Source organism: Ptychodera flava, chromosome 13, assembly GCF_041260155.1.
Source record: "Ptychodera flava strain L36383 chromosome 13, AS_Pfla_20210202, whole genome shotgun sequence".
Taxonomy (NCBI): domain Eukaryota; kingdom Metazoa; phylum Hemichordata; class Enteropneusta; family Ptychoderidae; genus Ptychodera; species Ptychodera flava.
Genome location: NC_091940.1, coordinates 16,786,146 through 16,803,159, shown reverse-complemented (window position 1 = coordinate 16,803,159; position 17,014 = coordinate 16,786,146). Strand labels below are relative to the sequence as shown.

The 17,014-nt window shown below is 40.7% G+C and overlaps 1 protein-coding gene across 2 annotated transcripts in view; it reads right to left on the bottom strand.

Annotated features, from left to right (window-relative positions):
- Positions 1–1,764: 1,764 nt before the first annotated feature.
- LOC139147601 (suppressor of tumorigenicity 14 protein homolog) overlaps positions 1,765–17,014 on the bottom strand; it is a 55,987-nt gene continuing 40,737 nt past the window's right edge. Inside the window, exons 6-8 of one of the 2 annotated variants that reach the window (XM_070718751.1) lie at positions 5,313–5,438; positions 3,325–3,502; positions 1,765–2,530 (exon numbers count right to left, since the gene is read on the bottom strand). In XM_070718751.1, coding sequence (XP_070574852.1) covers positions 3,330–3,502; positions 5,313–5,438 — 299 coding nt within the window. In that variant the 3' untranslated portion in view covers positions 1,765–2,530; positions 3,325–3,329. The remainder of the gene's footprint in view (positions 2,531–3,324; positions 3,503–5,312; positions 5,439–17,014) is intronic. The other variant, XM_070718750.1, reaches the window with a different exon arrangement.

Sequence of the window (17,014 nt, the reverse complement as noted above, 5' to 3'; positions counted from 1 at the left end):
AAATTAATTAATTAACTTGCTGGCACACTACGTTACAATGGATTCGCGCAACACATTTGCGGCTTCTTCGGATTGCAATTTGCAATTTTCACCACACAAACTTTTACTGGTTCGACACTGATCCTGTGTGGAAATCGTTGATAAAAACGCAAAACACAAATTGGCCAAAACTAAATTTAGTTTGTCCCTAGTTCATCATAGTCGGTCCTACAATGTTGGCAAAAATACAAGGTTTGTTTCTCATCCTAGGTCTCTATAAAATGATCCAGTTACTGGGGGTTTCTTTTGTTATAGCTTTTTTGTTTTGGTTTTTGGAATTCTTTGTTGTTTGAAAATTGTTTTGCTCCCAAGACCCATCGACTGAATATGACATGATAATAACAATACAGCAGGCAATGTTTACCAGGGCGTGGTACCGCCAGTAAGATGGCGACGATCGATATGATACACCCTGTTCGGAACTGTAAAGTGCTGACTACTCCTGGACCCTGGGGAGTCGCTTTAGCCAGCGCACTTCATCCGCGCGGTACATGTCGCTTCGTATGATGTTGTGTACACGGAGTGCGAAGTCTTCTATCCGGAGGATTTTTGTTTCTGTAAACTACTCTCAAATTGTTGACATGTAATTAATTCTTTTGTATTGTGGCTGTTAATCCATCGGCCGGGCTCGCGCTCGCTCACTGTACTGAAGTCGAGACCATGGAGATAATTCCGTGTTGCAACATGAAGGTGCTTTCTTCTCATCCACTTGAATGTTTATTGACCAATTTGAGTATAACTTATGTACTTAAATGGCAAAATTAGCGATCGAGGAAGGTGATAAAAACAAAAACATAAGTACTCTTCTTGCCATTGATTTTGATACTCCCGCCACCGTGAGAGCGGATGGCCTTATGTGACCTCGTGCTCTCTCCTCTACCCTTTAAGACAGCTTCTATGTGTTGATCGATGTATACACGGTGTTTAATTGAGGGGCTCGGCGATTTTACGCAATCAATGAAATTTACTGTATTTTTAAACTATAATATGGCTATCTTGTGATGTTTGTGATTGTAGACTGCTCTAATTAAGATTTCGTTCGTGTGTTTTAACAGACGAAGTATTGTGTGACTGTGAGGGATTACTTTCAACAAATGAGTAAGGCTACAAGCAGTAATTAGTTATTTTAAGCACGTTTTGCCGTACACACGTCTGCTATTCGTTGCGCATCGTCCGTTCAAAATATTCCTTTTAAGGAGCGCCAACTATAGTTGACGCAGCTCATCTAAATCGACCCACGTGAGCATGAGCAACAAATCTTTATTTCAGCTTCTTCAGGGTGAGCATGTTATTTTCCCTTTTGTTCTAATGCTAGTGTGAATAGTTGTACAAAAATAGACGATGTCGCCGGCGGAAAGTTCACGTATAAACACATAGACAAAGACACAGACAGACAGACAGACAGACAGACAGACACACACACACACACACACATATATATATATAGACAGACAGACATACATATATGTGTGTATGTATGTCTGTCTATATAAACATTGTATATATAGACAGACAGACAGACACATATATATATATATATATATATATGTGTGTGTGTGTGTGTGTGTGTGTGCGTCTGTCTGCATGTCGGTATACACACATCACGTTACAAGAATGTTCGCAACTCAACATTTGTCTGGAGATTATTATCATCAGTCAGAAAGTAACCTTGATGAGCTACATATATTCAACTTCATTGATTTAAGACGAATAATGACACACGGCTTCAAAATATGACTCTTTATTTCAATAATATGTTTTTTGTTGATCTTTTTAAAATTCAATATGTATAAATTATTTATATTTGTCCCTAAAGCGGAACATTCTACCGTTCAACAGAATCCACATATTTTACAAATTTCTGTTGATTGTGAAATACTCTGTCGTAGACATTTTTGTCAATCGATATGTCGCGGCGTACTTTCTTTTGAAAACGCCACCGTTAAAAAAACCTGGTGATGTTTTGGTGTTTTCTCCAGCAACATTTATTTACAGTTTTTAATGATGTCTGTTGTTCTAGGTGTATTCCAGTGACACCATCGTCCCACTATTCCATGGTTATACTGTTCATCATCTGCACATGCGTCATGTGTCTTCAGTGCACGCATGCATCCTCTGTCTAAAATATTCCAATATTGTTTTCCGTTAAATTCACTTCCTGTTGCCAATTTTTGCGAAGTATAAGTTTCCCTTCAGCTTCAGCGAACGTCAACCGCAGATTTCGAGCACGTCGCCAACGAAATCATCCTCACAAGACGCCGCCCCTGGTATCGTTTGTCGTCGGCCCATGGCAAATCTCTCGGCATTTGATTTTCTGGAACCCTCCCGTAGCAGCCTCCCCTGTTCCGTCTTGGGCACTGTCAGTGATCGCCTGGGCTGACTGTATCCGTCGCCAACTTCAAGGTCACGGGCGAGCAGACAGGAACAAGGACATTCCTCTGCTTCTTGTGACGAAACATCCGGCCTGGTGCTGGTCCAACTGAAATCAGATCTGAGTGCGAGGAACATTAGAAAATAAATGGTGGTAGAGGTTTTGCCAAGTATTTGTCAACACCAGCAAAACCCAAAAAGCATAACCAACCAGCTGTAGCCAGGATGGAAGGACACGGTGTTGGAGAAAATAGTTCTTGGAAAAAGTGGCAGACATGATGCGTTAAGGGAAACACATGAGGAAGGTCTACCATATTGGCAAAGCATGCATTTAGCAATACGCGAATTCTTGCAGCATGCTTTGATGAGGTGCAAAAAAGTGATGACCGAAGTAATGCGCTTATTACTGAAACGAGAACAATTTTTTGGCTATATCAAAATGAAGGATGCCTCCACACTAGTTCTGACAACGAAGAAAACAATATAACGTGTTTAGACGTTGCAAAAACACCACACGGTAACACCAATGAATGAAACAAAGTGGCATCGACAGTTGGCAATAGCTCCGCTATCTGATTCAAAATCAGACTTAAAGGTGTGCGCGGATATCGTTTGGTGTACAGCTTTCGACAACTGAACGTTTGCTGACCTCACCCCTCTATAGGTAGACGACTGAAACAAACTTATATTGGTGACAGAAAAAAGATTGAAAACGTGCCCAAAGCCTTACATCTGACTCAACTTTCGCTGACACCTTTTAAGCAAATATTCGTACCCTTAAATCAAGCCTATGGGGTCGCTGAATATGAAAATGAAATTTCTTTTTCCCCCTGAAAATAAGACTTCGAGACGCATGCAACCTTAACAAATCTGTTTGTGGGAAAGGTTTGGGAGAGACAGCGAAATTGGATTTACCTTCCCTACCTTTCTGAGGCATTTCGTCGTCTGTTGTCTCGACTACTGTTTTCGTGAAATTGCCTCTTTCTCCGTTTTGAGCGGCGCCATATGAGTATCATGGCGACGGTCCATATCAGCAGTGCGGTGAGACCAAAACTGGAAAACACGACAGTGTAAGTGCCCGACGAAAGTGCGCCTGAAAATACAAGTTGAATGGGAAACGATGAAAATACTGTTAAATACTGTGAAATATCGAGGGCAATCGCCCAGGTTCCTCACATCTAACCTGTAGACTGTGTCTGATCAAATATAGACGAATTAGAGAAGACTCCTAAGAGGAGAGTCATTTAACACCAAATACGCGCCTCGAAAGTGAAAAACTTAAACTTTTGTCGAAGCTTACCACAGTGAAACTTTCAACAATTCTCTTACTACACATCCTAAGACATGTACTACAGCTCAGCTGGTTGATATGACCATAGACAGATGAGGGCGCTCCACAGTCATGTCGCGTAAAATGTCGTGGCCGTCATTACTCTTCTTTAAAAGCGGAAATACGTCGTTGAAGTGACTGGGCAATTTAGTGACTGCGCAACACGATTACGTTTAAAAACAGCACGACGTCTCATATTATTGTCGATTTTACTCTACTTTTTGATCCACTCTGCAGGGTTTGTTCTGTATGGCCGGAGGTGGACTGGCAAAATCCACACATACACAAGATAAAACGGATAACCCCTGAGGTGATGATAAAGATTTCCTGAACCCTCACGTTCGCCATTGCTGAGCTGGCAAAATGTTATTGACTCAGTCGATATTTTACTCATATTCTTATTTGCTGCTAAGTTGAAAGGAGGGATTTTCGCAAGACATCAAAGTTTTCTGGACGGCAGTTCACTAAAAATTTCACGGAATAATGTCCTTACATCGCATCTATGGACAAAACAGGATTGTTTGAGTTAAACTGACAATTCACTCTCTACTCACAAATTTGCGTCCTTCAGTGTTAAATGCCTAATGATGCACTGAAGATCTTTTGGAGTCAATAAATTGCTGGAAAACCACTAGCAATACCGACTACGTGGAATTACAATTTGACATCATCATGACATGACAAGCCACTAAAAACCATTGAAGTAGAAGTAATCCTACTAAAGGTCTTTTTTCTTTCTTTTTCTTTTTTTCCGCTTTCACTAGTTGGCATTTTCACTGTTCCATAGGTTCAGGCGACCTTTCCATGTCACGCACATATACCTGATTAAATCGATCTCAGACAAAGGACTTTAAATGACCTTTGATGACGCTATTACCCTTTAGGCGCAGAACTCATGGCCATTTCGTCTGGTGAAAACAGAACATTTTATGCCTGTCCTCAAGCACTACCTGTCTTTTGATTATGGGTGAACAAGCTCCCATGTCCTGAACGGATGGGTATAGGTCAATCAGTGATCTTACAGAAATATTTAACAAGCTTTGTAGTATTATCACATGCTTCATCCGAACGTCATGCGCTCCATGGGATTCAGTGGTAATTTGTCGATGACGTTGCAGGCCGCTTAGTCATCATTGGACTGAAAGTGAACCGGAACTATTTTCAGCTTGACAACTTCTGGATTTAAAAATTATAAAATTCCATGTTCAACATAGGAAATACCGCGTTTACAAAATTATTATATCGATAAGCCGCATAACAGCGATTTAAATATCTCAATACACTGTTCGATGATGAAAGTCGTTCTACTTTTTGAATATATTTTCGTCTAATATGGAAATACATGGTTGCCATTTTTATGTAAACCAACAAATTTGGAGTCAAAACTATGTAAGAGATGCATGTAATAAAAACATAGTCCAAACAAGGGACTATGTACCCTCTGCGGTAGGAGACCATTTGCCCGCACAGAGTCCCATGTTTGGGCTATAATACACATGAGTGACTACAGGTGATTAATTCAACGTGTATCTTTCTCTTCGTTTATACATGCAAATATGAGAACAATTCTTACTACAAGCGATTTCGTCTGTTTTATCTGGGCAATGGTACGTGCCGTCACACCGCATCCATCTCTCGATACACCAACTGTTGCGACATTCAAAGTCGGTTGGATTTCTGTAACAGCCTTCTTCCTTATCTGCAACATAAATCATGGTTAAAACCGAACTAAACATGTTATGATATTGGCGTTATATGATGTAATGTAATGTATGATACTATATGATACGATACGATACGATACGATACGATACGATACGATACGGATACGATCTCATATATTATCATACCACATCAGATCGCATCGTATCCGATCATAATAGTATCGTATCCTAAGACCAAGTCATTCCTATGGTATGATGTCATTGGTATATAACGACGTTGTTCCACATGACAGGGCCCGGACTACTTTCAAAGTAACAAACAAAATCAGCTGTTCAGATTGATTTTTAAATTCCTGAAACGTTAGTGTAATGAAGCATGGGGATATTCAGGCTATTAAATACACGTGTAAAACAAAATACGGTCGATACTAGAATTTCTATTGGTTTGCGTGCGAGCGGGAAAACTTGTAGTCTGCTGTCACTTTTGACGATCGGACAGAAAACGCAAAATGTCGGCAACGGAGAAACGTCACGTGAATGTCAGTGGTGAAGAAATTGCAATAGCAAAGCAACGCGGGGAAAAACACAGTCACGGCCAAAAACGAGACAGTGAAGCAGTTCGTGACTTTTTTGCAGGCTATCGAATGCATTGAAGTAGTGAAACTTTAGTTTGCTGCCACCAGAAATGGATCAACACCTTGTAAAGTTTTTCATCGGAGGCCGTCAGAGTAATAGCACTTTTCACGGTTACAGGTTTGTTACTAAATATATAGTTGCACCCGTACGACACATCGGACACTGCTGCTGAATGCGGATTGCATGCATGGCTGTTTTTTGCAGCTTATACTCCGAGTCTTGAATATGTCTTTTACTCTTCATTATTACACTAGCATTCGCCTTCTAAGATGTATTTCCATCATAACTGCATGCGCAATTTTCAAAAGCGCAAGCTAAAAATGCGGACAAATTTATTTTGCATATTAATGAGAGAACAATGACATCAGTTGTGAAAACCCGATACTTTAATCGGCTACCAACTAGGCAATGATCGTTGCCAGTAGTAAAGTAAACGTGGGCAACTGGGATGAAGTAAGAATTTTACACCCCATTTTATTCATTTATCTACATGAAGCGAAGGAAAATTTAACCATCCATGTAACTAAAGTGTGACCCTGACCTATATACGAACTCACGCACGCGCAACAGTGCATTGTCCTGAACTAAGCGGGGAATTCCCTGCTGAGTCATTCACATTCCAAATGGAACTTGCGCAATACAGTAGCTATGACTCACCCCCACTGAGCAAAACAGAACGACATTCTATTCTCTCTCTCATTTGTTAGATAGATTCTGACTGAGCCGTACCGGAGCCGTACAGGAGCTCTTACAAAGACCCGTATCGGAGCTGATTCTCGTTTATGGATGTGAATTTTATCTGCTGGCTGGTCCCTTTTCACTATGTTTGGAGTCGTCGGAACGAGATTTTCCCCTACCGGAACACTGTTGCGCAATACCCCTATCGGAACGTTTTCAGGCAGGAACTTTCCAGTAGGGAATTTCGCAATACCGCTTTCGCAATACCGGGCTTCAGTTGCTTAGCAACTTGTGATGTCATGTTCAATGTCTGTCATTCTACAGTTTTCAGAAAAATTTTCTGTGGAATTTTTTCTGAACCTAACTTTCATATCCATTCAATCCATAATATCGTAGATATCGCTCCAGCGGCGGACTAAATCCTTCTTGTTTTTGAATTTCTAGCGCCTGATGAAATATGTCCTGAATAAGTTCTGACCCCGGAGCCTCTGTTGTTGCACCTTTTTCTTGTATTTGTGTAAGCAGCTGTTTATATTGAACATAATAATGTTTATATTTCTCTCGTCTCTTTGCTACACCAGTTTTCCCTTGTATCACATCAATAATAACACCTGGTATAGGAGTTAAAGCTAACAGTACCGGAACTGTTGGAATTGCCGCTATTACAGCAGAGCTTACAAGAATTCCTTTAGTAATATTAAGAGCCATATCAATTCGACCCATTAATTTATAACTTCGTCGATATGCAGCACTTGTTCTTTCGATATAATCAGCCAATTGTTCAACGCTTTCAACAACTGAGATGTGCATTTTTTTACTGTATATGTAAGGGGGGATAAAAAATAATTGTAGTAATATAGAAAGACAATATGGCAGAAGGAGGAGAAGATATACCACTCCAGGGTTTAGATGATGCAAATGTAAATGACGATGATGATGCTACTGCTGAAACAACTTTTTCCTATGATGATGATACCTTTGCAGAAGCCGATTCTTCCCAGGCCGTCTCAAGCGCGAAGAGCCCGCAGGTAGATCCTACGACTAGACAGAAAGTAACAATTGAAATACAAATGGCTGAACAATTCTTAAACGAGAATAATATTACTGATGAAGCAGCACGAAACGAATTAATTTTGAATGCAAAGATTAGGTATGGAAAGCTGTATTATAAAGAACTCATGATATCAAAACTTTCAGGACGTGGATTTAGATCACTCGAGACAGTAAAAAGAAAAGAAGGAGGATCCGAATTTGTAAGGAAAGTATATAAATATAGTGAGCCCGAATTTGTGGGACGTGCATTGCATTCTAAAGATGTGGAAAATGATAAAATACCAGCTGAGAAGATGACGCCAGAAGACATGGGTGTATACAAAGATAAACTGACAGAGTTACGGCAAGATGCTTCTGGTAATGCAGATAAAATACAAGCTTTTGAAAATAAAATCGAACAATGGAACAATCTAAATCCAGAATATAAAGCTATTAATGATGAATTAAGGATTGCGAATATGCATCTTGGTGAGCTTAACAACGAAAAAGTTAAAATAAGGCTAGAGAAAAGAGAAGCTGAAAAACAGTTAGAGGATCCTGAAACGAGCACCCAAGGAAAAGAAAAAGCCAAGAAACTACTAGCTGAACTCATAACAAGCGAAGCTAAAGTTGACAATCGAATTGAATACGAACATGGTAAGATCAGTGAGGCACGTGAAAGTCTGGCTACGACTAGGTCTCTTCGTGATGTAATTTCCGATCCAGAATTGTCACTCAGGCTGAAGCTGACAGAGTTATTTAAACGAAATGGTATTACAATCGCTGCAATACTGACTGCCCTTGGAATGACAATATCAACAATTGCCCTGGCTGTGACTAAAGTAGGAGGAGGAGGAGGGGGAGCAGGAGCAGGAACTGGCGGGTCTGGTTCAGGTCCGCCCAAAGTATATACAAAAGCGAAAGAAATTGTAAAGCAATTTGGCGAATGGTTAAAACCTTGGCCGCAAAAAGTGCTGCTGCAATACCAGGTTTAATCGGTTCCCTCGTCAGTTTTCTATTAAAAACAGCAGGATCGGTGGTCGGATTTGTTGGAGAACAGCTATGGATATTTTTAACTGGATTAACATTAGTCATTATAATAAAATTATGTATTAATATATGACACCCCTACGGAATCAGCATGTTTGGTGAAAAGAATATTGCAAAGTTTCTTTCTAAAAATAAAGACCTGTTTGGTTTCTCCGTCGAATTGGAATGGTGCAAACTCCGACGAGTAAATCGACATATCCTTCGAGCAAATCCAGGTGTCCGACTCAAAGATGATAATCTATATCATAACATTTTAGCTTTCGTGAAGGAATGTCAAAAGACTAACTTCTTTAAGCGACTAGAATTCATAGCTGTATTCCAGGATACTGAGGATGACCAAGAGGCTCATCATCTCCAAGAATATTGGGTTCTTCGATTGATTCGCGACACAGGCAATCGATTTATCTTTCAGGCAGACGGAAATATTTACGTAAAGATGTGATTTATTTTCTTTTTTTTCTCTACTATATACATTACACGAAAAATGGGGTACGATAGAACATTATCACCGACTTTCACCAACCGAATACCGAATGGAACAAAGTCAGAAAGAACTCATCACGTGATTGCTCATAATCCAAGTGAGGCAGATCCAGGCCAGACACTTATCATACGATGTCCGAAGTTAGAAAGCGGAGTACTCTTAGTTCCAGATACTTTCGACCTGGTTTTTGATCTCGAAGTAATGGGAGATGAATATAACCGAGTAGTACAAAATGTTGCAAAAAATTTGGTGGAGCGTATGAAACTCACATTTGAGGGTCAGACACTTTCCGATTTGAGTAAATATAACTTTATTGAATGCTATCGTGATCTCTTCAAACATAAAAAGGAGAGAACGAACATGACACTGTACGGAATTCAGAACGAAAATCTAAGAAAATTAAGAAGCGGTTCGACCGATGCAGATCAAAACGTCGTGGGCGATAAGTTACTTTTCGACACATATAAAACAAAATATGCTATTCGTCTCACTCACCCCCTCATAACAGGTCATGGAGTTGCATATCCAAAAGCGTTAGGGAGTCATATTGAATGGGAAATTACGTTGGCACCCGCCCCCAATTACTTGTCAGTAATCAGGTTGTTACAACCAATTATAAATTAAAAAACATTCAAATGGAATACGAGACAATTTCTGACCTCGATCTCGCGAGGTCAACTGCTGGTTATTACAACAATGGGAAAAGTTTTCTCTACGAGCATATACATTATTTTAGAACAATCCCATTCAAAGAATCGGACACGGTTATCAATGAAAATATAAATGTACCACGACGTAGCATTAGAGGTATCGCTATACTCTTCACTAAAAATCAGAATCAGACAGAACTGAACAGTGAACTTTTCTTTAACCCATCCATTGAATCTGTGTCTGTATCAATCGAAGGCATTGCAAATAAAGTGTACGCTCAGAAGATGATACCAAGACAATTTTGGCGAGAGGTGCGACGGTATTTTGCTGAAGATAAAGATTGGTGTGAAATTGATATAGATGAGGCCGATTATTTGAAGAATAAATTCTGTCTGTTTATCGATCTGCGTAGTTTTAAAGATATTGAGTTTCATGGAAATGGTTTAAAAGTAATGAACACAAAGGACGGAATTCAACTTGAGATCCTGAAGAAAGATACCGCGTGGGTTGGCGATGACGCTCACAATGATAATATATTTGCCCACATTTATGTTATCAGTGATGCCCTGGTCTCTATTGAAAATAGTAGATTAATGTCTTTACAATTTTAAACCATGACCCGTCGTCCGTCCTATCGGCCATGTTTCTGCCAGCCATTCGCCCGTGTCTGGATTGTATAACTGCACACGTTTGATATCATTTGGCGCCATCATAATTTTACTGCGCTTTTCACTATGGATTTCTCCAGCCTTTTCCGTACAAACTGTACAAACTGTGCCGGCTCGGGCTCCTTCCCAGTTTCAAACAGATCTTTATAATCTTCAAAGTTCAAATGTTTTCTAACACAAACATCTTTCACCCCTTTATTTTTTTTCGTCTCCGAAGTTGGAGTTCGAAAAGCATACACTTTCGAGCGTATGCCGACAAAATCAAGAATAGGTTCACCATTCAACTCATCTTTAAATTTACCTATCACTTTTTTATTAATCTTCGGAAAGTTGGGGCGGAGCTCATCCCACTAGTATCATATATAGACTTCTCACCATTCTTTTCAACATCTTCTCGGCTATATCATTGAAAGTTACGTCGGGGTCCGGGATCGGCACACTGTAAACAAAACTATCAGTATCCATGTAGGCTAATCGTATTCCAGGGAACTGGGCCCGAAAGTAATTGTAATGCGTCTCATACATAAGCAGCTTAGAAAGTTCCAGTACTGCGGCGCCAATGAAACTGGTTTTACATATTTATGCTCATCCGTTTCAGTTCCAGTAGGGCACTGTCGCAGGAATCACCATCCTCTTCGGAAGTTATGAAAGTTATATGTTTCATCTTTGGATTATACTTCTGAATCTTTTTACGTCCACTATCCGTGCCGTTCCAGTCCGAAACAAATTTAAAGTCTCTGTACTTTCGAACATCTTCTATTGTCTTACCAAACATTGCATTATTCATCAGCTTATAGAAATTCTTTTCGAAATCTGTCCTCCCCTTTGTCCTCATTTTAGTGTTAAAGTCAATATATTTCGCGAGACATGGAGCCTCATCGAAAGCAAGCACCCGATAAATCTTTTTCAATCTCATTCCCATCCGAAGATAGAATTCCAGCAACTTGTAGTGTAAGACGTATCTCTCTCTATCCATCACACTTGTAATCAGTCGACCGCCCTGCCTCGGAAATTCATAGTGATGCGGCGCTAATGGCAAATCGCTGTGTTCTTCATGTAATTCGGGGGGTATTCTAAGTCTACTTCTAGAAAACTTGGTGGAAAGGTGGCGCCAGGTCCCACGCTCCGCCAGCTCGGCCCCCCGCTCCGCCGGCGGCCCATTCCTCCCACTCTTCCATCGTCATCCAATGAAGTCCGCCCGTAGGCATTGCCTGACTCATTGCCCAGCCGTAGAGATTGTTTGCATCGAGATATTTTATTTCGGCCACTGGTTTTCTGGATCGTAATTCCCGTAAGCAGGATGATTTGTCTGTAAATAATGAATATTACACTGGCTGATACACCTCTAATTCCCCATTGTACGAAAGTCATCTGCTCAGTATCTTGAATGAGTTTAAATTTATTACCTGTGTAAAGTAACATAGCATCCCATGTCAAGCCGGGCGCTGACATATAGTGGGCCGGATCTAACTTATATGCCCTTAAACATGTGTCACGAAAATTTTCAAATATATTTGCAAGAAGTAGAACGTCAGTCTCGCAATAGAATTCCATATAATCACGAATCGTCTTACATCCAACTTCGTCCCATACTCTTAATGCATGTTCGTAATCGGACTCTGAAATCCCCTCTTCCGTCAATTCACTATAAAATTCCCCCCTCTCCGGGAGCTCACCCTCTTCTAATCTGTCAACCGAGTCTAAATATTCGTAGGGGAAGAAACCTTTCGCCCTTTGAATGTCCGGGTACGAAAGTGGCGCCGCCGTCCACCCATCCTCCGGCACAGTTTTTGCCAACTTCGCCAATGACCCATCATCAACTGAGCACTGTCCATAAACTTTATAGAAAAGAAACGTCTCTTTATCTCCCTCTTCCCTCCGGCAACAACAATTGAGGCGTGAAAAATAAATGTTTTCGAGAGACCCATAATTCCTCCATTGCTCGTCTTAGCTATGATTTTAGGCTCTGGTCCGGAACCCCATCATCTCCTTCGGTAACGATTTCATGTAATTCTTTCAAAATAAAAGAACCATCGTATCCCTGAGGTTGTGAAAGTAGATAGGAATGGTTCTCGACGGCCGGCATCCTTCGCAATAGAAGGTCGCCTCCTCCTTCACTACTCGGTATCCTGCCGGCTCTCCACATGCAATACAGACTGGATCACATCCGTCGCGCCGGTAATTAGAAGGATCCTCATCGGTATTATTTTCCAATAATACGATTTCGAATAATACTCGGCCCGTTCTTTCATATCCTTTAGAAAGTCTGTAACACAGGAGAGACCTGTGAATGTTCTTTTACCATAAACAGTGGGTCGGCCCGGGCCCCGTTCCGAAGGTCCCCCCCACCCCCGTTCCACCATAACATACGAAAGACAAATTGGAATGTGTCGACCGGTCCCCTTCTCAATAATTGCCTCAGTATCTGCATAGACGACGTAGGGAGAAGGAACCTTCTTCCGATGTCCTTCAAATTGACACACTTCCTTAGGAAAATCTGGCTGGGCAGTGTCTGTTCCACAGTATACCTGATGTTTTTCTAATTCTCTGTTGACTTAAAACCTCTTTTACAAACCATACAAATACACTTCCGTCTGCGCTCATTCTTTCGATTAGTACGAGAATTACGAAGGCGATTTCAGCAGTAATTGGTACGAAGTGAGAACGGCCGCCGTCTTCGCCAACTATCAGTAAGATATTTGCTATTTGATTCCTATCGGCTTCACCTTCGGAATGGGCACTATATAACACAGTTATGTCGGACGGGGGAGTGGGATCATTTCGTAGATCTGAAATACTTGAAGTTTGACCCCTGGATTTTGCTGCTCGAAGCGCCTGAATACAGTCAGATCGGCGGGCGTAGGAAAGGGAATACCTTCCCAACAGTAGTCAGCCATAATGGGGCGTACGTATTCCATTTTCTCCTTACCTGACCACATTTCTTTTCACGAAACTCGGGGTCGGCCAACTTTAAACTTGCTACGATGGCGTATTGAAAACAGTTCTCGCTGCCCGAAGGTAGCACCAGATCGCTAACACAATGCTTATTTTTTAACCATCTGGGAAGTTGGACTGCGCCAGCCCCAGCCCCGAGTAAAACTTCTACTAGAATTACTTCAAAATTAAGTATCTCCTCGAGAACGAGACCAGAACCCTCAACATTTTCAATTGTATCAAGCATACGATCGTAGCGATCTATTAATTGTTGCCCACATCCAATCCCGATCCTCTTACATCTTTTGTGTATGTATCTTTTAATTAACAGGCAATATACGAATTTGTGTATTACCAGTTTTCGGATCGATAATTTGACTTCCATTTCGGTATAAACAGAGTACATCTTTCGTTCGTTTGACCATACCTTCAATATCCACCAGCTCCCCGATATCCTTGACTCGCTTGACTTCAGGAAATTCTTTCGTAAAACTGCTCCCTTGAATGCTGTATGTAATCGACGGGCCATAATAATCTTTATGATATATACTATCCTAAAAATTTTTAAAATGAAAAAATAATTATTCTATGATAGGTCATCAAAATCCACTATAATATTTTTGTCAGCATTTATTTGTTTATATATCTCGCCTAATCTTTCTAAGTCGACTAGTTCTTCCGCATCTTGAATTTCTGGTTTATTAGGCGCAGCACAAAATATAACCTCTCAACAGTGAAAGAAAGAGCACGCTTACTTAAGCGCGGTTTAAATGCTAAGAATTCTATCTTACTACCTTTCCTGATATTACGAGGTACAATAGCAGGATTTTCTCGGACTGGTAGTAACGGGCTCACTGTTTTAAAACCGCAGTCAATTTCTTGAACCATATCAATACATGTAGCGAAATCGTGATTTCTCCCTCTCCCTCTTTTAAACTGAAATTTAAAATACGCAACTGGCTGCGCCCCGCTCCCTCGCTTCTGATACACTTTAGATGGATTGTAAAATCCAGTAGTATTCTTGGAGTGAGCGGCCAGGCTTAGAGCATAACTTTTAGCAGTAGATGCATCGAAACTTTCACCTAGGGTACGGAATATATTAAATCAGTAAACTTTTGAAGACTCGGTTGCCAACGGACACACACCCCATCACATGTAGCTGGATCTTTAGAACCATATTTAGGTCCGATGTTGAAAACTACTTCTAGCTCACTGTCTACGTATATGAAAGGATCTACATATTCACCAAATACTAATTTGCCTCCATCATCAATTTTGATGTTTTCTCCGGTTTCAAGTATTTTTATTGCAGTTGAAATAGAAAGGATTGTCATTGTCTTATCGTATATATCTTAATAAAAATAATTTAAAAAAATTTTTTTCTATGATATAGTATCCTAAAATGTCATACATATTCATAAATGGACCAACTGGAAGTGGTAAGAGTTACGATGCAGTAAATTTGGATCCGTATCACGTACCAGAATTTGACACTAGTTTTTCCAGCAACATTGCCGACTTTTATAATGGGCGTGTCACCCACGTTTCGATTGCCGATTTTCAGAACCAGTTTATAGAACATACGCTTAGTTTACAATGTCAGGCTGGGAGGAGGGCCTCCCCTTCAGAACACTACATTATTTGTGACTCTTCCATAATTCAACATCTGACTTTTTCTCGAATCCGGGGCGTGGCAACGGAAGAAAAAAAGATTGTTTCTAGAGCATTTGACCATTTACCCAGTTTCATTATCATATTCAAAGATATGCCTTGGGATTATTGCAGGCGGAATGTGTTGACTCGAGCCAGGTCGTACGAAATAGCCGCCTTAGAAGAACTAGAAGAGATTCACAACAAGTTCAAACAGACTTTCTTAGAAATTTCCACGACTATAGGCTTCCATGTTTGGTAATTCGGAACGCTCTTACCCCCCTCGTTCTCAAGAATATACTTAATCCAACAATTGATACCGAGACAGTCGGACCAGTAGAATATCCACGAGCTTTTGACTTTGGAATTGCATGGAGCGGCGGCAGCCAGGGATTTTTAATAGACGGTTTTTCCGAAGGTGAACTTGAAAAAGCGTACTTCCCACCTGGTCAAGAACAACTAGAACAACCTCGAGTCTCACTAAAGAACCTACACAAACTTCTTAACGCTTGTGAATCTGTGTGTGCTTATAATGCTTCGTTTGACCTACGAGCACTTGACATTATGAAACCCTACGGTTCTGAAAGGGACTTTGAAGTTACTTGTCTATGGCTCATGTCAGTTGTGTACATTATACTTCAACCAGAACTTATAGATAAAGCTGAAAAAGGGGGACTCGAAAGAACGGACTGTGGTAACATGAGAAGTCGTTTTGAAGATCTTGCAAACTTAATATGTTCAGGAACCGAGGGGGTACCACCTCATCCACATACGGCCGAAAAAGATGCAGTAAGTGAACATTACTTACGACAGTACATGATAAATACTTGGCCAGGTGGGGGGTGGAAGTGGGGTGGTAAACTGACACTTTCGGCTTTCAAGAAATTAAGACTTTTTCCATGGTACTTATTGAATAACTTTCGTAAATACTTACGTTAGTACTTACGTAGTACTTGACAAGTACCATGGACAGGAACTTACGAAGTACTTACGTAGTACCAGCACAGGAACTTACGAAGTTCTAATAACATTTTCCTCCGGCTCCCAACTATTGAAACTTTCTGGATAACCTTTCCATTTTATCAGATAATATTTCTTTCCTCTAATTTTTTCGTCTTCAAAATTCGTTCTACTCTGTACAGCTCGTCGCGTTCTGAAGGTGCGCTCTGAAGTTCATCAGAATAGAAAGTGCCGAGTATTTCCTCTCCATTCAGATCTTTTATTTGTAAACTGGTGGTGTTCCCAAGCCAGCTGCGTACACAACTTTTGAAACCACGAAAATCTCCTCTGTCCAATTTGTAAATATCCTTTCTTGAAAGTGGTCTTGTATTTTGTAATTCGGACTCGTTCTCCCGGCTTGAATTCAGGGTTGGCTCCCCCGGCTGCCAACTCAGGACCGAATAGTGTATAAAATGCCTGCCAATCGTTCTCCTCTGTTACGTCCCTGGGTTTCATTTTGATACTTCCGTGAACGGTGTTATTGTAATTCTCGAGAAGGTGGGGTAGAATAGAAAGCCAGGAACGTGTCTGTTTATATGTAAAGTATTTCCACATCATCGTCTTGAGGGTCCGATTAAAACGTTCAACGACGCTAGCTTTTTTGTCACTGTAGGTGTGAAACCAATGAATGCCTGACTCCTGGAGCCACCCCTGCATTTTCTGATTAGTAAATTCCCGCCCCTCATCTGTCTGAAGTTTGTCGGGTCTTCTCCCAGATTTCTTAATCACATCTTGTAGTGCCTTCAGAGTGTCATCGGCCGTTTTTGACTGTATTGGCCTAGCCCAGGCATATTTACTGAGTACATCGATTACTGTTAGCATGTATCGA